The sequence below is a fragment of the Lissotriton helveticus genome, chromosome 6, assembly GCF_964261635.1.
Source record: "Lissotriton helveticus chromosome 6, aLisHel1.1, whole genome shotgun sequence".
NCBI classification, from domain to species: domain Eukaryota; kingdom Metazoa; phylum Chordata; class Amphibia; order Caudata; family Salamandridae; genus Lissotriton; species Lissotriton helveticus.
In genome coordinates this window covers 1,166,308,588-1,166,332,997 of record NC_136067.1, presented here as the reverse complement: position 1 = coordinate 1,166,332,997, position 24,410 = coordinate 1,166,308,588, and the positions used below count along the sequence as shown (strand labels likewise).

Here is a 24,410-nt window from a genome sequence, read left to right as displayed (position 1 = left end):
CGTGTGTTGGATGTCAGCGGGTGGAAAATGCACAATCGCATTTATTGTGGTAGCGGTGAGCCCGATTGCTTCATCTACTTCCGTGTTTCCTGAGAGACAGGAACTGCTATAAAAGATCTACAATGGCAGAGGCCAAATAGGCTTGGAATCTGCTATATACAAACTTGATGGCATGGAGAAATATGGGCCTTATTTCCATGGATGAATATAAATTCTTTAAAAACGAACATCCTGTGATGCCTATCGTTTATTTCATCCCTAAAATTCATAAAGATACGATGAAGCAACCTGGATGGCCCATTATCTTGGCCTTCAACTCCATTAATGAGAATATCAGCAAATATGTAGACTTTTTGCCCCAGGAGCATGTCAAAAGACTCTACTCATTCATTTTGTATTACTGGTGATCTATTAGAGAAATTGCAGGGAGTACAATGGCAAACTGATCATCATCTAATTTAATTAGATGTATCCTCCCTTTACACCAGTATCCACCACAGGGATGGACTGAGAGCAATTGAATACTATCTCAATATGAGACCTATCAACCTTCATGAAAACAACAGAATGTTATTGTCCATGATCAGTACATGTTTGGAAAACAACTTTTTCTTATTCTCCAACCAAGTGTTCCAGCAGGTCAGGGGTGTACGGCTATGGGGGCCTATATCTCCCCCAGCTATACCTGTCTGCACATGGGATATTGGGAGGAACAGGTCCTTATACCCACGTTCCCAGACATTATGTCCAACAACGTTGTGAAATGGTTCAGGTTTATAGATGACGTTCTGATTATTTGGAAAGGAACTAAGAATGATGCCTTGCAGTTAAAAATGATTTGAATCTGGAGTTTACAAGCAAGATTAGTAACAGTGCAATACGTTTCCTTGATGTTGAAATCTTTATTCAGGATAATGAACTAAGAAACAAAATGTACCGCAAACCAACAGCTGGCAATGCCATATTGCATGCCTCCAGCCACAATCCAGAAGCATACCATATGGAGAAATGCTTCATATTAGAAGGATCTGTAGCACTGATCAGGACTGTGCTGAAGCCCAAAATGAATGTAGGGATAGATTACTGAGAAGAAGCTATCTGCCAGGACTGGTGGACAAGGCAATAGTTAAAGCCAATGAACCTGGCAGGTCAATGGTACTGGCAGGTAAATTGAAAAAGAAGAAAACAGAGCAGAATGAAACCAGGCAAATCTTAACCTATAAAAGTCAACATACAGACCACTCCTTAATTACATTTTTCTTATATAAGAAACTGGTTTCACATAAGTCTCAGGCCCCATCCAGAGAAATTAAATGTAGAGATTGGAAAACGTTCTCTCGACTGCACTCTTCTGGCGAATCGTTCCACTTGGACTCGCTTTTTGATGTAAACAAGGGTGCGGACGAAAACTATAATACCTTTTACACCAGTATTTCATCGGTCGTTGACTCACGTGCTCCTCTAAAGAATCGTATTCTTAGAGGCAGAGTCTCTGCTCCATGGTTCAACGATGCTCTTAAAACTGCTAAACTGGACTGTAAACAAGCAGAGCGGAAATGGAGACGCGACTACAAGGAACCCTTTAAAGAAATATGGAAAACAAAAATTCTTGCCTACACGAGCCTCATTATTAGATCAAAAGCTGATTACTACTCCTCTCTGATTTGCAATTCCACCAATAATGCCAGGAGTATTTTTAACATCTTGAACAGCGTTACCAACCCAGACGCTTGCAAGAATGAGATTGTCCCGTCTCAAGATCTTTGTGACAATCTTGCCATATTCTTTAAAGAAAAAATTGATCTGATTCTTCAGGATTTGGACATCTCCACTGATGATGATCCCCCTCTGGAATCTAGACCCGCCCCATTGCCTAACCAGGCACCCAAGCCGGCTTTGACTCTGGAAAGCCCCTTGCTCAGCTTCCTACCACTTACCTTTGAACATTTTTCTAATATAGCGAGTGAGATTGTTTCCGGCTCTCCGTTGGACCCACTCCCCCCTAAAATTTGGAAGGAACTTGTGGTTGAGCTTTTTCCCTCCCTCCACCTCATCTGCAATCAATCTCTGACAACTGGTACCGTCCCTGCTCACTGGAAGCGTGCGCTCGTCTCTCCCCTTCTAAAAAAACCTTCACTAGATCCTGAGTGCTCAAAAAACTATCGTCCCATTTCACTGCTGCCTTTCCCCGCCAAGATAGTTGAGCGGGTGGTTAGTAACACTCTTTCCACCCACTTGGAACAACGTCTCCTTCTTGACGAGGATCAATTTGGCTTCCGGCCGGCCCATGGGACAAACTGCCCTCATCACCGCCATGGATGAACTTCAGAGGCGCGCAGACAGAAATCAGGCTTCCTTTTTGATCTTGCTTGATATGTCTGCCGCCTTTGACACAGTTAAACACAAGATCTTGCTAAGGCGGTTGTTTGAAGCAGGGGTGAGAGACTCAGCTTTGAGCTGGTTCCAGTCTTTTCTGCTGGGCAGGCAGCAGGCGGTTTCAATGCCTCCTTTTCAGTCACCTTTCTCCCCGGTCTTGCATGGTGTGCCTCAGGGCTCTGCCATCAGTCCTATCCTTTTTAACATTTACCGTAGGCCACTAATTTCACTTATTAAAGGTTTTGGCATTCGAATTGTTAATTATGCCGATGACACGCAGATGATCCTCTCCTTGGAAGGAGAGGAGTCCATCTCTGTGGAGGTCTTACACAACTGCCTCAGGAATACGGCCAGCTGGCTAAAGGCGAATTCGCTTCAGTTTAATGCCGGGAAAACTGAAGTGCTTTTTAGCGCTAGAACAAGGATCCCCCGTCCGTTTCCCAACAATTTCTGGCCCCCGGAATCCGGCTCTATTGTCCGGCCATCGGACTCTGTCCGTAACCTGGGAGTTATGTTGAATCATGGGCTCAGTATGGATACCCATGTTCAGAAAACATCGGCCTGCTGTTTTGACATTCTCCGCTCACTTAGGAAGGTTCTGCCCCTGTTACCATCCCACGCTCGTACCCAGGTGGTTAGATGTACCATCCTGAGCAGGTTAGACTATTGTAATGCCCTCCTGCTCGGGTCCCCCGAGTACCTACTGGACAGACTCCAAAGGGTTCAATCTGCGGCGGCGAGATTGGCGTTGGGACTGCCTAGGAGATCTCATGGTCCATCTGCCCTTGCAAAACTACATTGGCTTCCTCTTAGACAGAGGATCCAATTCAAAGCCCTTTGCATTGTGTTTAGGACTCTTCACGGATGTGGCCCAGCTCCCCTTAGGTCCAAGTTCGTCTGGTACACTCCTTCCAGACACCTTCGTTCTTCGGATGCTAAACTGGTAGCTGTTCCCAGATTTAGGAAGGTCAGAGCTGGTGGCAGATCCTTTCAGGTGACTGCATCCAGACTCTGGAATACTCTCCCCATCGAGATTAGGGCCACTAATGAACTTTTGCAGTTTAGGAAAAAGGTAAAAACTTGGCTTTTCCCTGGCTAGCTTCGCTGGTCAGGCATACTCTGCTGTCTCTTTTCTACCTTGGTTTGGATTTTGTCAGCGCCAGGATGCCTGCAATGGTGACAGTCGCGCTCTATAAATGCTTAAAATAAATAAATAAATAAAAATAAACATCTAAGCATTCGCAAAATTGTGAATAGCGATTGGGCTTTGATTGCCAGTGATCCTGTGTTGGGACAACATATGCCCCATTCTCCCAGCATCACATACAGGAAGGCCAAATCACTGAGCAATTATTTAATTTTCAGTAGCCCAGAGGTTAAGACTAACAGTTCATGGCTTAAGAGCAGCAAGGGGTTTCTTAAATGCTCTGCCTGTAAAGCCTGCAGGTTTGGGTTAAGCAAAACAGAGTTCATGACTCCCCTAAGTAACAAATCCACTACTATACAGAGCAAGTTGACCTGCAAAACGGAGTACGCGGTATATGTGCTGGAATGTCCTTGTGGCCTGCGCTATGTGGGCAGCACTAAGCTCCAGGTCCACAAGAGGATACTCCAGCACATACAGGCCATTATCAACGGTGATACCGCGTACCCTGTGGCAAGGCATCTTGAGGAAGTGCATGACAAGAATGCTGCAAGTCTGAAATATTTTGTGATTGACACAGTCCCACCACAAAGAAGGGGTGGGTACCGTGAGTCACAGCTACGCAAACTTGAGACAAGGCACATAATACTTATGGACTGTAAGGTACCGAATGGACTGAACACAAGTGAAGATTTTTTCATCTATCTTCACTCGGTCATTATGACCAAAAAATACATACTAGCTGCCTTCTATCTCCCTGTAACTGGTTTTAACCATTTCTACGTAATGCTATTTTGAATTGCTATTTTTGCACATGGTTTGCACTTTATTTAGTTAACTTTTTACGCCCTCCCATATGCGATTTGCACAAGATCAGCTGGAATTAAGTGGTTAGATATCTATATGCCCACTTCAACATCGATACATCAGTGGAAGTCTCGTAGATCAACATAGATAATTAAATGCAGCTCTCCTATGAGATAAGAGGTTTTTATAATTCTTTATTAATGAATAAGAAATCCTTTTAAAAGCTGCTATTTAACTATGTTTTAGCAAACTGGAATTTAATCGCCATTGTAATGAGCCATTTTTTAACAGCACGGTATTGTGAATTTATTTAACCGCATTTATTTATATATTTATTTATTTAAATAATTATGTGGTTTTTATAATATTTATTAAACATGCTGTTTAACTTATGTGATAGTTAAGGGTAAGATGATAAATGGTTGCTCAGCATCAATGTATAGTACAGGTATTTTAACTACTCATGACTCGTACTATCAAAGGCATCTGTATAGTATGTTTCCCATGTTCATCATTGATTGCTGGGTAGTACGTCACTTTCTTGCACTTTAAATAACTTTCAACTTCCTCACTCATGTCATGTGATCAAGGCCCCACGTGGGATGAAACGGGTCATGGCGGTGGTGTCGGGCATTCAATAAAATATATGCACCATCGATTGGGTTTGCCTCGTCTATATTGCAGAGCGTGATCGTATCTGAAGGAGGACTTAACCTATATATACACATATATACATACACATCAGTTGACATTTTTCAATTGAATTTGCAGATAACTGTGAGCGATTAGTGAAGCTCTCTTGTTTGTCTGCCACTAAGAATATATCTTTTACCGCCATCTACTGTACTGTAACTAGATGACAGAGTTCTGCTAAGAATGATTTCAAAGGTAGGAGTGCCAGGAGGGGCATGACCCGTAGGTGGGGAAGGGGGGGGGGCAGTAGGGTCAAGGTGGGAGAGTGAGGTGGTGGTGGAGCTGTTAATTTAAAATAAAAACATTTAACTTACCTCCAACTCCTGTCCCGTGTTGCGTCTCTTTCTCTCTCTCTGCTCCGAGTCCCAGGAAGCAGGCCGCCTCCCTCTCCTCCCTTGAGCTAATCACAACGTGCAATGGCAGCGTTGTGATTGGTTGGGACGCCGACCACACAGGCGTCTCTGGGGAGGCAGTTTTCTCCATGCAGCTTACATCGAGAAAATAAGAGAGTGCATATGACTAGTCTGGTTGGCCCTGGGGTCGACCAAACAGTCAGCGCTCTCAACAGTGGGCAAGCCACTCTTCCCCAGCCCTGTAGCAGGACCGCCCACCCCAAACCAAACTGTTCTGCTTTCTCGTAGTGCGAGAAGCAGAAACATAAAATGGTATTCATAATACTGCGAAAAAGCAGTGGGGTGACGCTCCTCCGCCCACATGGAGGAGTCGGCCCTGCTTCTACCTCTGGGGCGACAGAAATCTTTCCAGCTCATTTAAAAAGCATCTCTCTAATGGATGTGTTAAATTATGGCTGCCAAGTGAGTTTTGACAACTTTAAATTGTATAACAAGATATACATATTTCTGCCAGACAGTATTGGCCTTGGTTCTCTTACAAACATTAATTACCTAGGACTTTGTTTAACCTGAAGAACAAGTTACTTACCTTCGGTAACGATATATCTGTAAGAAACAGTAGTTAGTATTAGATTCCTTACCTTAGAATATCCCCAGGCGTCAGTCTGGATCCGGAAACTTTTGCGTAGCAGTACCCCTGCGCGTCGGTAGGCGTCGTCTGCAGGCGGCCCCTGCGGCTCCGCGTCCGTCGTTGGCGTCGTGATGACGTCGCTGGAGTATATAGACGCCGCCTCCGCGCGCTGACGTCAGTTCTTTGCACACAGCTTTTCCGCGCCAGAACACGCAGAGCCATGTAAGAACCAACACTGGTGCCATGCGAAACTAGGGCCCTGAAGGGGATGACCTTAACCCTATGTATCAGTTCGCAGAATGGGGAGGATGGGCGGGGCGGTAAGGAATCTAATACTAACTACTGTTTCTTACAGATATATCGTTACCGAAGGTAAGTAACTTGTTCATCTGAAAGAAACAGGTTAGTATTAGATTCCTTACCTTAGAATAGATACCCCAGCAATACCAACCCCGGAGGTGGGTCTGCGAACCAATACAGCCTACACCAGAAAGTCCTGGAGGACAGAACGGCCAAAGAAGCCATCCCTCCGGACTTGACTGTCCAGTCAGTAGTGCCTTGCCAACGTGTGCAGCGAGGCCCACGTAGCTGCCTGACAAATGTCCTGCAAAGGGGCCTCCCCGGCCCAGGGCAGTGGTAGCCGCCGTGGCCCGAGTGGAATGGGCTCTCAGCCCAACAGGAGGCTCCTTCCGAGCTAAAGAGTAACACGCTTTGATGCACAGGACGACCCACCGAGAGATGGTTAGTTTATGCACCGCCCTTCCCTTCTTTGCACCCACGTAGCCAACAAACAGTTGGTCATCCACCCGGAACTGGCGTGTGCGATCCATATAAAATGAAAGCGCACGTTTTGGGTCCAGACGATGGAGCCGCTCTTCATCCTTTGAAGGATGCGGAGGCGGGAAGAAGGAGGGTATGGTGATGGACTGCCCGATGTGAAAAACAGAAACTACTTTGGGCAGGAAAGAAGGTCTAGTTCTCAGAACCACCTTGTCTGGATGAATGGACATGAAAGGAGGTTTGACAGAAAGAGCCTGGAGCTCACTCACTCTCCTGGCAGAGGTGATGGCAACCAGGAAGGCCGTCTTTAAAGTCAGGAGACGGAGAGGACAGGAATGAAGTGGCTCAAAAGGAGCGCACATCAAGAAGGTCAGAACCAGGTTCAAGTCCCACTGAGGCATCACGAACGGAACAGGTGGATACATGTGCGTGATGCCCTTCAAGAATCTCGTTACAATAGGGGACTTGAACAAAGAAGGTTGATCAGGTAGCCTTAGAAAGGCCGAAAGGGCAGAAAGGTAGCCCTTGATGGTGCCCAGAGCAGAGCCCTGCTGGGCAAGAGAGAGAAGAAAGAGGAGAACCTCGGAGAGAGGGGCAGAAAGGGGATCCACAGCCTTTGCTGTGCACCATGCCACAAATCTGTTCCACCGGCAGGCGTATACCGACTTTGTGGAGGGACGCCTGGCTGCCAGAATCACATCACAAACTTCAGGAGGCAAGTCAAATGGCCTCAACTGTCGCCGCTCAATCTCCACGCATGGAGGTGGAGACTGGACAGGTTCGGGTGGAGACTGGACAGGTTCGGGTGGAGGACCGTCCCCTGCTGCTGCGACAGAAGGTCCTCCCGAAGGGGCAGGCGGATCGAGGGACCGACTGACATGCTGAGTAGCTCGGGATACCAGTACCTTCGAGCCCAGTCCGGAGCCACAAGGATAACTTGGGCCCGGTCGCGCCTGATCTTCTTCAGCACTCTGGGCAGAAGTGGTATAGGCGGAAAGGCGTACAACAGACCGCAACTCCACTCGCGCCGAAAGGCGTCGCCGTGCGAGTGCTGTCTTGGAAACTCCAACGCGCAGAACTGATGACATTGCGCGTTCTCTTCTGTGGCGAATAGATCTAACCAAGGCTCTCCCCATTGCAGAAAGAGGCCTTTCGCCACGTCCGAGTTCAGACGCCATTCGTGATCCACCGAGCACCGACGGCTGAGTTCGTCCGCCCTGGCGTTCAGAGAACCTGCCAGGTGTTGAACCGTCAGAGTCACGCTCTGACGTTCCAGCCATTGCCAGAGACGCAGAGCCTCCTGGCAAAGGGTCCACGACCCCACTCCGCCCTGCTTGTTGCAGAAACACATGGCGGTGGAGTTGTCCGTGAACACCTGCACTACACTCCCGTTGACAAAGGGGAGGAATGCCTTCAGTGCTAGACGGATCGCCCGCAGCTCCAACAGGTTTATATGGAGCCGGGACTCCGCCGGAGACCAGATGCCTCTGATCTCCGCCTCTCCCAAGTGGCCTCCCCAGCCCTGGAGATACGCGTCCGTCACAACCACGTGCTCCGGTTGGGGAAGGGAGAGGGATCTGCCTCTGACCCAATCGCGGTCCGTAAGCCACCACTGCAGTTGTCTCGCAGTGCCCTCCGAGATCAAGACATGGTCGGACAAGTTGCCCTGATGCTGGGCCCACTGAAACTTCAGGTCCCACTGCAGAGCCCGCATCCGCCACCGGGCGTGATGCACCAGAAGGATGCAGGAAGCCATCAGCCCCAGCAGCCGCAGCGTCAACCTGACCGAAACCCGGGACAACGGCTGAAAGATGGGAATCAAGGCCTGTATATCCCGGACTCGCCGTTCCGGAGGATAAACCCGAAACTGCGCCGAGTCGAGAACCGCTCCAATGAAAATGAGCTTTTGAGAGGGACACAGGTGTGATTTCGGCACATTGATGGAAAACCCCAGCTCGTGCAGGAGGTCTGCCGTCATCTGAAGGTGGTGGACGACTGTTTGGGGCGAGCCCGCCTTCAACAACCAGTCGTCGAGGTAGGGGAAGACTGAAACCCCTAACCGGCGCAGATGAGCTACGACCACCGCCATCACTTTCGTGAACACCCGTGGGGCGCTGGTAAGGCCGAATGGGAGCACGACAAACTGAAAGTGCTCGTGGCCTACCGTGAACCGTAGGTAACGCCGGTGGGCCGGCAGGACGGGGATGTGAAAATACGCATCCTGCAAGTCCAACGCAACCATCCAGTCTAGCGGGTCTAGAGCAGCCAAGACCTGAGCCAAAGTCAACATCTTGAACTTCTCCTTCCGGAGGAAGCCGTTGACGTTCCGTAGATCCAAGATAGGACGTAGGCCCCCTTTATCCTTCTTGGGCACCAGAAAGTAGTGGGAATAGCAACCACACCCTACTTCTGGCCCAGGAACGCGCTCGATGGCCCCCTTGGCCAAGAGGGCCGTAACTTCCCCCTGCAGAAGTGTCAAGTGGTCCCCCGACACACGGTGGTTCTGCGGTGGCATGGCTGGAGGAGAGGTCTCGAAGGGGAGGGAGTAGCCCCTTCGGACGAGCTGCAGCACCCACCTGTCCGATGTGATCGTGCGCCAGTGGCAGAGGTGATGGCGAACCCTGCCGCCTACCGGCGTCACATGGGCCTGAAAGCACGGACTAGGAGGATTTAGAGGCGGAAGCTGCGGGGGGAGGTGTGGCCTGACCTCGCCGCTGTCCCCGACCGCCACCACGGCGGTTCCCACGGCCGCCGCCGCGTTGAGAAGTCTGTTGCGGCGCGTGGCTGGCAGCACGTGTGGGACCGCCCGTTCCGTGGCCACGAAAGGAGCGAAACGAACCAGTTTGCTGGCGCTGGGTCGAGAGACCCAAGGACTTGGCCGTGACCCTGGAGTCCTTGAAGCGTTCCAGCGCGTGGTCCGCTTTGTCGCCAAACAGGCGACAGCCATCAAACGGCATGTCCATCAATGCATTCTGGACATCTGCCGAAAAATTGGCGGACCTCAGCCAGGCGTGGCGACGAATCGCCACCGTCGTGGACATCGCTCTGCCCAGTGAGTCGGTCGTATCAAGACCACACCGTATGGAGTATCTCGCTGCTTCTCGGCCCTCAATCATAGCCTTGCCGAGCTTAGCCCGTACCTCCTGCGGGCATTCAGGCAGCGCTTCTGCGACCGTATCCCACAGAGAGTGGGTGTAGCGGCCTAAGAGGCATGCGGTGTTGCAAGACCGCAGTCCCAGACTCAGGGACGAAAAGACCTTCTTACCATACTGGTCGTACCTCTTAGATTCCCGGTCGGGCGGGGCCGACGGGAATGCGGACTGGGAAGTCGAGGCCTGGATCACCAGGCTCTCAGGGGTGGGATGGGTGGACAAGAACTTTGGGTCATCCGTACACGGACGGTGGCGTCTGGCCACGTTCCTGTCAACAGGCGAACCTGAAGCGGGCCTGGACCACGTGCCTAAAAGAACGTCAGTCAAGGCCTCATTGAACGGCAGCAGTGGCTCCTGTGGGCATGACTGCGGTTTGAGTACCTCAGTGAGGATGTTAGTCCTCACGGCCGCGACGGGGAGCTCAAGGTGTAAGGCCTTGGCAGCCCTCATCAACACCACTGAATAAGCAGCCCCCTCCTCCGTAGCCACGGTAGGAGGCGAGACAAAGCCAGGGTTGGGGGAGTCATCCAGACCACTGGCGTCACCCAAGTCACCTGTCCAGTCCACGTCATACTGACACTCGCGGGTCAGAGCGTCCTCAGACGCCTCCCAATCCTCTCCATAATCTACATCCTCACCATATTCTGGGTCAACAATGTAGACCGGCTCCTCGGGGTCAATGGGCCCCCTCGGCGCCGGACTCGGCGTCGGGCGACGCCGGTCCGACTCCGCGTCCGGAGTCGGAGAGGGAATGGGGGTGGCGCCGCCCGGAGCCGGCGCCGGAGTCCCGGCGCCGCGCGGAGCCGGCACCATGGGTTGCCCCGATGGAATCGGCGTCGGAGAGGTACGGTGGACCGGCCGGCGTTGACCCTGAAGGGCCCTGCGGCGCCGGGGCCGGAGCCGCCGGCGGCGTCGGGCCGGAGCACCCGACGGCGTCGGGGCAGGAGCACCCGAACCGCTCGGGCCCCCGGACGGGACCGCCGGGCCCGCAGGCGCCGTAGGCCCCGTCGGAGGAGACAGTGCCCTCATGGCCATGAGGAACTCCTCTATCTCCTCGCGCGACGCGCCAGGGACCGTAGGGTATGGAGCAGGCCGCGCCGGCGACTCACGCGGAGCCGCGGGAGTGGGGCCACCCGAACCCCCGGCCGCATCGCGCGAGCGTCGGGGGGAGTCGGGGGTACGGTGACGACGCCCCGACTTCTTGTGCTTCCTACCTGAGGAACCAGAGGAATGGTGACGACTTCCGGAGCGCTCCTGACGGCTCCGCGACCGCTCCCTCGACCGCTCCCTCGACCTCCGGCCGGACCGGGACCGCTCTCGACGCGGGGCCGACACCCGGAGCTCGAGTAGCTTGCGGGACCGCTCCCGTCTAGCCTTACTCGTCAAGGCCCGGCAAACGACGCAGGAGTCCACGTCGTGGTCCGGGCCCAGGCACCGGAGGCAGAGTCGGTGATGGTCCGTGACCGACATCGTGCGGTCACACCCGTCACAATTCTTAAAACCGGGCATCCTACCGGCACCTTAAGAGTAGATAAGTAATCAAAAACTTTGGTCAAAAGACCGGAGTACTGCTCTTCGGAGCTGCGCTAACTGGCGCGGAAAAAAGAAGCACTGACGTCAGCGCGCGGAGGCGGCGTCTATATACTCCAGCGACGTCATCATGGCGCACGACGCCAACGACGGACGCGGAGCCGCAGACGACGCCTACCGACGCGCAGGGGTACTGCTACGCAAAAGTTTCCGGATCCAGACTGACGCCTGGGGATATTCTAAGGTAAGGAATCTAATACTAACCTGTTTCTTTCAGATGCAAAGCTTACAGCTGCTTCAGTATGATACAGTTTAAATCCTGTGGCATCTGATGAAAGGAACGGAATCCTCCTAATTTCCAGGCACTTCATTGGTTGTCAATTGTTGAGATAATTTAACATTTAAGCCTTTGTGCAAAGTTCATAAAGTACTGCAGAATAAAGGTCTATCCTTTCCCTCGATCTGGTTCAAACATTATGAACTTTCCGGAGAACTTTATTCCTCTACTGTAAAGATTTATCATGCCCCAAAATCTAAGAAGCATGGGTGACTTGTGCCCTCGCAGTGTGTGACACAAAGCAATGTAACCCCCTTCTACTACACTTAAAATAAATCGTATAAGAGTATGCCTTTCAGAGAGCCTTAGAAACCTTCCTTTTTCCGAAAATCGATATGTCTTGTCAGAGTCAGTAGTCATCCCAAACTTACCAGTACCAAGACGCCACAACTAGGGCAAAACCTGTGCATTAAAGAAGACTAAATACAGAGCATAAGGTAACAAAAAGATTACAACAGCGGAACACTTTCCATAGTGACTAATTTTACATCAGGGCAGAGAAACATCACTATATTAAAAATCTGCTAATCCAGATTATATGGAATTTACATTTGAAAATGGCTTTTTTGATATGCTATGAGAAAGTAGGTGAGCATAACAAGGTTAGACTTAGGCCCTAAACTAGGAAGTTTTGAGATTTGAATCGGTCTTATCTGTATTTTATAAAGTGAATTGACAACAGTAATATGTAAATTAAGCCCAACATCAAGAATCTTGGTTTGCACTGTGCTTTTGTTTGCAGAGGGTCAGAGTTGAAATGAAATGTTTGCGTGGAGCTGAGTTTAAGATACCACTGCGGAAATGACATTAAAGGGGGCAAAAAATAGCACTGGATGATGGTACAGGAAGTGAATCTGTATCGACTAAGTCAGGCAGTACTCTATTGGTCTATATAACTGATGCAAACATAGGCAATGTAGGTACCATGACCCTGGCTGGTTAGGCTTGCATTCTTGATGAGAGCAATAAATTGGTTTCGTTGAACTGAAAAAGGACATCTGAAGAAAGACAAAAATATGAACTCCAGTAGTGAAAAGAAATGCAGTCCGCCAATACACACTAAGTTTGAAGAGACCATGCATTCATTAATTGGTGACATTTCATAATAAAAACACAGAGGCTCATCTTGAAAAGAATGAATAAAGTACAAAAAGCATGCAATATTTAAAATTACCCTAACTCGTCTTTCAGATTCCAACCGCTGCATTATCAGCATGGTGTCCACGTCGTCATCCTCTTCATCATCATCATCGTCATCCTCGTCCTTCTGCTTGGATTCCTGAAGTCGCTTCTGAAACTGCCACTCCAGCATGAGCTTGCGTAGACGGTCATTCTCCTCCGCTGTGCGATCAAGCTTGCTTTGGAGGTCATGGATTTCCTTGCTTAGCATGTCGACAATGTGCATTTGCTGCTGCTTCTCCAGCTTCTCCCTGGCATCGCGCTTCCAGGGATCTGGTGATAGGCTGTCACTGGAGGACAGCTCTTCCTTGCTGATGGTGATGTACTGAAGGTCCCTTCGCTCAATGGTGCGGGGCTGCTGTTGAGGTTGAAGCTCACGAATTACAGTTTCCAGGGGTCTCTGTAACGTGGCAGGCTTTTCTGACTTAAATACCTGCTGAGCTACAGATGTGGTGGGTGAAGGCTGAGTGGGTAGCATAAGTGGATGAACGGGCATTTGGGGCTGAGGACGCATCTGACCTAGTTTCCTCTCCTGCTCACGCCTCTTCCTTTCCCGCTCTTCTTCCAAGCGTGCTTTTTCTTTTTCATACCACCGTTGATGTTCCTCTCGCTTCCTCCGCTCTGTAGCAGCAGCTTGGGAATTAGTCTGCGAGCTCAGCATGCTTGCAGGTGGTGGAGGTGGGAGAGGCATATCAACCGATGCTCCTTCATATTCAGATGGATAGTGCACTTGTGGGGGCGGGGGCGGGGGAGGGAGGTCTGTCCTGATAGGCTGGGAAACTGCCACCGGTGCAGATTCGGCAGGGAGAGGAGTTTTCCAACGCCCTGGACCAGTTCTGTTTGCAGTGGAGCTAGTGGAGGCAGGCTTAGATGAATGGTTCAGATGCTCCTGACTTGATGTGCTGGACTCCACAGAAGAACTTTGGTTCGTCCATGTATCTGTTTCCTGCTTTCGATCAATGTACTCCACATCCTTGCGCAAGACAGGCTCCAACCGATTTCTTTCTGGCTGGAAAATGTGATCATCTCGTAGTTCTTCTTGACAGTATGTATCATGCTAAATAAAAAATATATTGCAATTAAAACAGGTTCATAATTAACATAAGCAGTATTAAAAGTATAATTTTGCATTAAATGGATAACAAATAGGAATATGCCTTTTTTCTGCACAGCTGTTTTGATAAGTTAATAAGACACATTCTCCTTAGTGAAATAAATCATCTCTTTGGAATGCTTTTATATGCAATATTCGTAATATTCTAGTCAAGGGAAGATTTACTCTAATGGCAAGTACACTGCAGCACTCACGAAAAGAACAAAGCTGAAGTATGTGACAAACTGACCATCAAGATTTCCTAAGTAGGATTCTGTTAATATAGATGCAGTAATACGAACTGCTATGTTTTCTGTTTCTAAGGGTCTCAGGGGAAGCTAGAGAGGTGGGACATACTGACAATATGGATTCATTTTCCCAGGTACTTCTTCTTGAGTTCAGAGGCAATGAACCATACCTACATTTGATACACAAGGCTCTTGCCTAGGGTGGTTCAATGACATCCATAAGCCGCTCAAAACCAACACATCCTTTAAAATAAAGAAAACTAGAGGTTAAAGTGCCATACTTTGACAATCTATGAACTTCCAGAACCTTTTTTTAAGTAGAGGAACCATTGATTTTCTAATGGACCCCGGGTCCTCCCATAGGGGCCCTAATCCTAGCCTTGAGAACCAATGCTTAATCATATTAAGCCATTTAATGCAACCTGTTTGTCTTTGCAGAGCAATTAATTCTGCCAGGGCCTTCCTGAGCGGGACCTGAGTGTCGCTAGTCCAAATACTAACCCAGAACAGAAGAGCCCTAAGGATAGCAAAATGGCTGATAGGTCTAAGGCCAAGATCGAGTCTATGTTGCAGGAGAGGAGTGTTTACAGGCAAGTTCAGTGTTGCCCTAATGAATTTATTTTCGGCAAGGACCATATCTTTCCGATTTTCCAGCCCCCATAGCTCTGCCCCATAAAGGGCTGCACCTAAGCCTTTTGCCCTATGGAGTTCTAGAATGGAGGAGAGTGGCCGGAACGGGGAAGCTCTAGCCCTTCGCACTATAGCACAATCGGCATGTTGGAGGGCCAAGGTGCTTTTTTCAATTTGTGGTGCCCAAGCCAGCTTATCACTGATACGTACACCTAGGTAGTCGAATGCACTAACCTGCTCAAGGGCCTGACTTTGTAGCATTATTTTAACTTTGTGTAAATTAAATGGATTAAATTTCATATATTTGGTCTTTGAGCAATTTATGACTAACTCCTTGTCTTTGCAGGCTTTGTCAAATTTGTTCAGGAGGTTCTGAATCCCAATAGGGTCCTGGCGATAAGTAGGGTATCATCCGCAAAAAGCAGACAGGGCAATACACTGCCTGCTAATTTTGGGGGATCACCACCACAATTAAACAGCTCCCCTATCAACCCATTAATAAAAAGAGTGAACAATGTTGGGGCCAGAACACAGTCTTGATGAACAACTTTATTTATCCTTATATCCTTGGAGAGACTTCCATCCAAATTCCACCTAACCTTTGCAAAGGTATTGTGATGCAGTCGGATCAGAATGTTAAGTAGGTACGTTAGGAGGCCAATATCTTTCAGAGTGGACCACAGATGGGTGCGATCGATCGAATCGAAAGCTGTTTTTAAATCCATGAACACAACGTACAGATGACCTCTGCCCACAGTCACTTCCTTCCATATGAGCATAAGAAAGAAATGCGTTACTTACCTGTAACTGCAGTTATCCAGTATTGGTATCTTTCATAGATTCACATGCCTGAATCATTCCCCGTCGTCGGGGTGGGAGTCCCCGGTATATAACAAGCATTGGAAATGCAATAGGTCTCGCAATAACGCGAGTCTGAACTATTAGCATTGTAAATGATAATGCCCTTTATTTTTGCGTTCTGGTTTTTGGAACATAAATAAAAGGCTTTGTCATTTACAAGGCCTATAGCTTAAATTTGCGTTAAAACGAGACCTATTGCATTGCAATGGTGGTGGTGCTGCTGAGTTTTTTCTGAATCTGCACTCTGAATCTGCACCCACAATCTGCACCCACAATCTGCACCCTGAATCTGCACCCACAATCTGCACCCACAATCTGCACCCACAATCTGCACCCACAATCTGCACCCACAATCTGCACCCACAATCTGCACCCACAATCTGCACCCACAATCTGCACCCACAATCTGCACCCACAATCTGCACCCACAATCTGCACCCACAATCTGCACTCTGAATCTGCACCCACAATCTGCACCCACAATCTGCACCCACAATGTGTGAGTGGCGTTGCGTGGCTGAGTGGCGTTGCGTGGCTGAGTGGCGTTGCGTGGCTGAGTGGCGTTGCGTGGCTGAGTGGCGTTGCGTGGCTGAGTGGCGTTGCGTGGCTGAGTGGCGTTGCGTGGCTGAGTGGCGTTGCGTGGCTGAGTGGCGTTGCGTGGCTGAGTGGCGTTGCGTGGCTGAGTGGCGTTGCGTGGCTGAGTGGCGTTGCGTGGCTGAGTGGCGTTGCGTGGCTGAGTGGCGTTGCGTGGCTGAGTGGCGTTGCGTGGCTGAGTGGCGTTGCGTGGCTGAGTGGCGTTGCGTGGCTGAGTGGCGTTGCGTGGCTGAGTGGCGTTGCGTGTGTGAGTGGCGTTGCGCGTGTGAGTGGCGTTGCGCGTGTGAGTGGCGTTGCGCGTGTGAGTGGCGTTGCGCGTGTGAGTGGCGTTGCGCGCGTGAGTGGCGTTGCGCGCGTGAGTGGCGTTGCGCGCGTGAGTGGCGTTGCGTGGCTGAGTGGCGTTGCGTGGCTGAGTGGCGTTGCGTGGCTGAGTGGCGTTGCGTGGCTGAGTGGCGTTGCGCGTGTGAGTGGCGTTGCGTGGCTGAGTGGCGTTGCGTGGCTGGGGAGGGCCATTAGCCTGAACTCGCGGCAAGATCAAACGAAGGGTGGGAGGGACATTGAGGAACAGATGGCCATGAAAGTGTATGGGCCAAATGCGCGTGCCTGTACGTGCACTCGAAGAAAACGCCACGGAAAAAAGTGGTTTGACAATCAGTTCGAGCACTTGAATTCTCCCCCATTTCCCATTGCTTCGCAATGGTAAAGGACGAGACCTAAAAAGAGTAATGTCATATAGACATATACAGAGTAATAGGCCAGAGGCCTCTCGTTAGTAACATATCCATGTCCTTTTGTAAAAACGACCAAACTTTGGCCAAGAGCCAATCAGATATCACCACCCTCTAGAACCTTCCTGGAAGGAGCCCTAGTCCCTCAGATTTTTGTAAGCACAGTGCTAAGTAGTACCTACTGAGAGAACCAAGGTGAGCCCTTCCAGGGGAGGTGGGTGGGTTGCATGTGAATCTATGAAAGATACCAATACTGGATAACTGCAGTTACAGGTAAGTAACGCATTTCTTATCCAGTATTATAGGTATCTTTCATAGATTCACATGCCTGAATTGGAGTAGCAAGCAATAACCAGCACATTTCTTAGAGAACAAGCTTTAAAATCACATGATAATAGAATATCAATCATGAAATACAGTAAGTAATACGATACTCTAAACATAGAGAAATGTGCAAGAAGGTAATAGGATGGAGGGATTAAAGGAAGAAGGCTCACCTCTAGTGAAATAGATGGCGTAGCACCGCTTGACCCACCGCTGCATCCTTCATCAGCTCTAAATCCAAGCAGTAGTGTTTGGTGAAGGTATGAGGTGTCTTTCATGTCGCCGCTCTGCATATGTCGATGATGGGTACCCCAGCGAAGAGCGCCATAGAGGTGGAGACTGCTCTAGTGGAGTGGCCCGGACTTTAGAATGCAGAGGATGTCCTTCCTGCTGGTGGCAGAAAGTAATGGCTGCCGAGATCCACCTTGAGATGGACTGCTTTGTCAATGGAAGTCCTTTCCTGGGCCTGGTAAAGGCAATAAATAGTTGGTTGGATTTTCGAAATTGTTCTGTTCTATGGATGTAGAACTTCAGACATCTCTTGAGATCTAAGGAATGGAGAGACCTTTCTGCTGCGGTGCTTGGGTTCGGGAAGAAGGACCGCAGAACTATAGGTTCATTCAGGTGAAAGTTGGATGGAACCTTTGGTGTGAATTTAGGATTAGTTCTTAAGATAACTCTGTCCTGTTTGAACTGTAAGAAAGGATCTTGAATGGAGAAGGCCTGGAGCTCACTCACTCTCCTTGCTGATGTGAGCGCTAGTAAGAGAGCTGCTTTCCATGATAGATATTTGATTTCAGCTTTGTGTATTGGCTCAAAGGGGTGTTTCATTAACTGAGCCAGTACGATGTTGAGCTGCCAGGTGGGTGGCAAAGCCCTCACTGGAGGGAATGTCCTGAACAATCCTTTCAGAAACTGCTTGATCAGTCTATTGGACCAGAGAGAAACACCAGACTAAGAACGCCTATACGGAGATACAGCCACCAGGTGAACTTTTATTGAGGCGTGGGCCAACCCCGAGTGAGCCAAATGAAGCAGATAAGGCAGGATCTGTGCTGGCGAAGATTCAAATGGGTGTATCCTGTTTGTCTTACATCATATACAGAATCTTTTCCACTTCAGGGAATACGTCTTGTTGATACTGTCGGCCCGGGCCCGGGCCAAGACTACCCTGCATTCTTGAGGAATGTCTACGTTCTGGAACTCTCTGTACTCAGGAGCCAAGCCGATAATTTGAGAGATCGTGGATCCGGATGTTGGACTTGCCCGTGGTTCATTGTCAGGAGAGTCTGGCTTGGCCTGAATGGAATTGGCGGTTCCAGCGACCTGAGGTGAAGTTCCGTAAACCAGTGTTGGCAGGATTAGGGTGCAATGCTCCGCCTTCATTTTCCTGAGAACCCTGGGAATCAGGGGAACTGGAGGAAATGCGTAGGCGAAGACGTTGCACCATGCGATGGAAAATGCATTCCCGAGAGACCCCTTCTGGGGATGCCAGCTTGCGTAGTATTGGCATTTTGCGTTGAGTTGTGTCGCAAACAGATCCAGGTGAGGTTTGCCCCAACGGGAGAATACGGAGTTGAGAAGATGTTGATCCAGCTCCCACTCGTGGCAGATGGAGCGTTGCCTGCTTAGAGAGTCCGCCAGGGTATTGTCTGCCCCTGGGACATACTCTGCCCGTAAAGAAATATTGTTTCGAAGCAGCCACTTCCAAATAGAGATTCTAGCGACAGCGTCAGAGATCGAGTTCCCCCTTGCTTGTTCAGATAGTGCATTGTGGTGGTGGTGTCCGTTCTCACAAGCACTGGGGAATCCTTGATCCGAGGCAGGAATGCTCTTAGTGCCAGGTAGACTGCCCACAATTCGAGAAGGTTGATATGCAGCTGCTTTTCTGTCTGAGACCATAGCCCATTGATCTGGAGTCCTTGCAGATACGCACCCCTTCCCTCCAATGAAGCATCTGTTCTGATCACATGTGGAGAGATTGGTAGTAGGAATGGAAGGCCCTGGTCCAGATTTTGAGGTTGAAGCCACCAGTCTAGGGCCTGCACAATGAATGGAGTGATCCGGATTAGATCGTCGAAGGATCCTGCACACTGGATCCACTGAGTGGATAGTGCCTCCTGCAGCAGCCGCATACGAAGACGGCAGTGTGGGATCAGCAGGATGTTGGAGGACATCATCCCCAATAATGACTTGTACAGGCGCACCGTGATGGTCTTCTTGGCCTGAATCCGGGCTGCTAGAGACCTGAGTTTGAGCTGACGTTCCTGTGAAGGAAAGGCTTTTTCCTGATCCGTATCCAGGACTGCCCCTAAGAAAGTGAGGCGTTGGGAAGGCTGAAGTACAGACTTTTCTTGGTTGAGAGCGAGTCCCAGGTTTTCGAAGAGTTGCAGACAGGCGTCTGAGGACCTGCTCACGCCTGCGAAAGTAGGTGCCTTGACGAGCCAGTCGTCCAAGTAGGGGAAGACTTGGTGATGGTGTTGGCGAAGATATGCTGCCACAGGAGACAGACACGTTGTAAAAATGCGAGGAGCCGATTTCAATCCGAAGGGCAGCACCCTAAATTGGTAGTGTCTGTCCGCCACCGCAAACCTGAGGAATTGTCTGTGGTTTTTGTGGATCGGTATGTGGAAATAGGCATCTTGGAGGTCTAAAGACACCATGAAGTCTTTTGAAACGAGGAGCTGCAGCACCTCCTGAATGGACACCATACGGAACGACTGTTTCTTGAGGTATCCGTTGAGGTCTCGTAAGTCCAATATAGGTCTCCATTTTTTCTCCTTCTTCCTTATTAGGAAGAATCGGGAATAGAATCCTTTGCCTTTCTGATCCCGAGGCACTTTTTCTATAGCTCTTTTGTGAAGCATTATAGAGAGTTCTTTTTGTAGGAGATGTAGATTCTTGTGGTTCATTGGACGTGGAGGATTCGAAGGAGGAGTCTCCACAAACTCCAATGAATGTACGAACTGGACTAGCTGAAGGACCCAGCGATCCGTAGTAATCTGCTGCCAATTGTGGAGGAAAAATGAGATTTTTCCTCCAACTGCGTAAGGTGGAGAAGAAATGGAGGCCTGCGGTAGAAAAAGGTCATTGCCTTCTGGCTGTGTCTTTCTTCCCTCCGTGTCCACGAAAGGAAGATTTGTTGTATGATGACTGATTTTGATGCTGCTGCCTTTGTTGGTACTGGGGTTTGTACTGCTGGTTTGAGTTGTACGATGATTTGTACCCCTGATAGCCACCTCGTGAAGGTTGTCCTCTTCCTCTGGAGCCCCGAAAGTAAGTATTTCTGAACTGAAGAGTACCTAGGGCTTTCGCGGTCTCAGTATCTTTTTTAATACCTTGCAGCATGTCGTCTATGTCTTTCCCAAACAGTAGCTGGCCATCGAACGGCATGTCCAATATCTTGGCCTGCACTTCGGGTCGGAAAGATGTGGCCTTAAGCCACCCTTGGCGCCTTAGGACCGCAGCCCCTGCCAATTGTCTGAATCCTGTGGAGGCGATATCCATTCCCACATCGATCATTTCTGAGGCTGAACGTTCGCCCTCAAGAAGGATCTTTTTTGCTTCTTCTTTTTGGTCTTCTGGGATAGTACCCAAATATGGAGCAATATCCGCCCACATTTGGCGGTTGTAGCGCCCTAACAGGGCTAAGGAGTTAGCCGCTCATACAGTGAGGGCCAACATGGATGAGAACCTTTTGCCAAAGTTATCCAGTTTACGACCCTCTTTATCTGGTGGCACAGTCAACGCCGCCGATGGATTATTAGATTTACGCTGCGCAGCTTGGGTAATGACAGAGTCTGGTTTTGTGTGTCCTGTAAGGCATTCAGTAGCTGTGTCAGGAGCCTTATACTTTTTGTCGAGCCTAGGTAGGACTGGAGGCAAAGATGAAGGATTCTTCATTATTTTCACCCCCTGATCCCAAATATACTCAATAATGGGAATGGATCTCACAGCCTTTTGAAATGGATCTTTAAAGTCATACAGGAAACAATCCTGAGGTTGTGTGGTCATTTGGATTTTGAATCTTGAAGCAACCTTTTCTAAGATGTTGTGGAATCCTCCGATGTCTCCTGGAGGCGAGTCTGCCTGTGCTTGGTCAGGGGAAGCCGGAGCTGGAATAACGTATTCATTCCATTCGTCTTCCTACAGTTCTCCTTCCTCTTGCTGCTCGCCCTCATCCTGTGCTCCTCCTTCCTCTTCTTCATCAGAAGACTGTAAAGGAAGCAAATAAGCAGTGTCCGGTTGAATGACCAGCGGAGGCGGCCTAGGGCGAGGTAGGTATCACAACTGGCGGTTGCGGCCCTACTGGAGGAGGCGGATTGGAAGGAAACCACTGCTTATAATCCGCAATGAGAAATTGTAAATCCGTCACTATGGATGCTGGAAGACACCATAGGTTGTGAAGGTAGAGGTGGAGTAGAGTGATATTCCTCCTGGAAATCCATTCCTTCCTGATCCAGGTATTCACACTCTGAACTTTCATGGATTTTAATGTTAAGTTCTGATGGGTTGGTAGCAGTCTGAAACAGTGAGCCATCCTCAGATTCCTCTCTGTCCAACAATTGAGCCGGCGTCAGTGGCTGGACTCTACTTGGTGAGGTCAATTCTGGCGTTAAAGTACGCTTAGTTATCCTGAAGTGTGTATACGAGTACTTCAAGGAAGGCGATCCTGTTGTCGGTGAGCCCGTCGACGGTATGATCGTCGACGGGGGAACGTCGATGGTTATAGCTGGCGTAGACGGCGGCGTCCTCGTCGACGATGGAACTGTCGACGGCAGCGTCGTCGACGGTGTTTTGTTAGTCGATGGCAGCGTCGACGCTGGAGACGTCGTCGATGGTCCCGTCGACAGCTTAGTTTTCGGCGACACTGGTGTCGACGTCAATGGCTTCGTCGACGAAGAAACTGTCGACGGAGGCTTCACTGACGTCGACGAGGATTTTGTCGACGATGAAGAAGGTTTCATCGACGTCGATGGGGCTTTAGTCATCGACTATGAATTTTGTTTCGTCAATGACGAAGCACTCGTCGACGGGGGCTTCGTCGTCGATTTTTTAACTATTATTACAGACGGAATGGACCTACCCGTCGACGACGAGGCTGAAGTAGTCGTCAACGTTGAGGAGAATGACGATGCCATCGATGTGGAGATTGTTGTCGTCGACGTTGTTACAGTCACCACTGAAGATGTCCTGACAGGCTTTTTGAAGGTAGTATCCTGAAGAGAAACCTTCTCAGCCATGGCCTTTGAACGAACCTCTGAAGACTTGGGCGTCTTCTTTTGAGGTGGCTCCAAAGATGGTCCTGGGGATGACGTTCTAGGCCTTTTGGGAGAGGAATGAGTACTTTTGATGGAACACTCACTCTCCCCTGAAGAGACAACCCGGTCCTTGTCTTTAAGTCTCTGGAGCCAGAGCAGCAGGCGTCCCTCTCTGTCCTTCAGAGTTTTCTTAGAAAAAGTGCGGCAGACCTTGCAATCCTTTGCAGAGTGGTCAACATGAAGCCTCTTTTTCCCACAAGAGGCACAGGGTCTAAAGAGACCCTTTTTAGGAGTGTCAGCCATGCTCAACTGAAAAACTCCTCACAGAGAACACATTTCTGAGAGAAAAATATTGAAAAAGGTAAAGAATACCAGAAAAACTGAGCAGAGCTCAGATGAGACTCCCTTAGCATGACGAGCGGTAGAAAATCTGAGGGACTAGGGCTCCTTCCAGGAAGGTTCTAGAGGGTGGTGATATCTGATTGGCTCTTGGCCAAAGTTTGGTCCTTTTTACAAAAGGACATGGATATGTTACTAATGAGAGGCCTCTGGCCTATTACTCTGTATATGTCTATATGACATTACTCTTTTTATATACCGGGGACTCCCACCCCGACGACGGGGAATGATTCAGGCACGTGAATCTATGAAAGATACCTATAATACTGGATAATCTGAAGACTTGATCAATTGTGCTGGTGGATGCCCTAAAGCCTGCCTGTAGATCCGACAGGACATTGTTGTCCTCAATCCAATTTTGGATCCTATTCAGGACGATTTTACAGAAAAGCTTTTGGGAGACATCAATAAGGCTGATTGGCCTGTAGCTTTCAGGAGAACATTTGTCCTCTTTTTTGTAAATGGGGATGATTTCGGCGCCTCGCCAGGACGCCGGTATCTTTCCTCCCCTCAAAATCGTATTTAAAACCACCTGTAGTAGAGGTCCCCTTATGACCGGCTCAGCCCTATACAAGTCTCCCGCAAGCTTGTCCAGTCCCGGGGCTTTCCCTTGCTGTAGTGACTTTATTGCTGTTATCGTTTCCACTAGAGTAATGGCAGTCTCCTCCATTGATGACAGGTTTAACGATCTATGTTGTAGACCCAGATCAGAGGCCTCACCCTGTCCTGCATATAAGTGTTTGAAGTACTCTTCCCACACACTGGCCTGTTTGTGGAAATCGTTTGCTGCTTCTAATCTAAGTGACCCCTTTGACAGAAGATGCCAGAACAGTTGGCTACTCTTTTGTCTTGATGCCTCCACAAACATTCTCCAATTTTCAAATTCCCAGTCTCTTTTGGCCTTGTTTTGGGCAACTTTATAGAGCTTCCTACAATCACTAATGTCTGAATGGAGTCTTAACTTCACTGCTGTGAAAAGATCATCCCTTGCTGTTTTACAAGCCTCTTTGAACCATGGGGCGGTTCTGCGAGCTGGTTGGGCTTTACTACACTGTCTATAAAATAAGGGTCTAAGTGTGGCATTTAGTTGTAAGAATATGGCCAGAATGTCATCTTTACTATTATCACTGTTACTCAAGCTAGGGAAGACCTGCTCTACTTCTAAGTATATTTTTGGCAGAGCGGTTTGATCGGCGAGTATCATTGGCCATTTGACCCTTTTATCATTATTACTGGTAATAACTGGGGTGCTCTTGTACTGTGGCTGGCCTTGTAGTAATGATAAGCCAG

General features: G+C 49.2%; 1 protein-coding gene across 14 annotated transcripts in view; it reads right to left on the bottom strand.

Annotated features, from left to right (window-relative positions):
• AFDN (afadin, adherens junction formation factor) overlaps positions 1 to 24,410 on the bottom strand; it is a 1,642,835-nt gene that overhangs the window by 268,204 nt on the left and 1,350,221 nt on the right. For all 14 annotated transcript variants that reach the window (XM_078648844.1, XM_078648846.1, XM_078648851.1 and 11 more), the window contains one exon: positions 12,978 to 14,039. In XM_078648844.1, the coding sequence (XP_078504970.1) occupies positions 12,978 to 14,039 (1,062 nt within the window). The remainder of the gene's footprint in view (positions 1 to 12,977; positions 14,040 to 24,410) is intronic.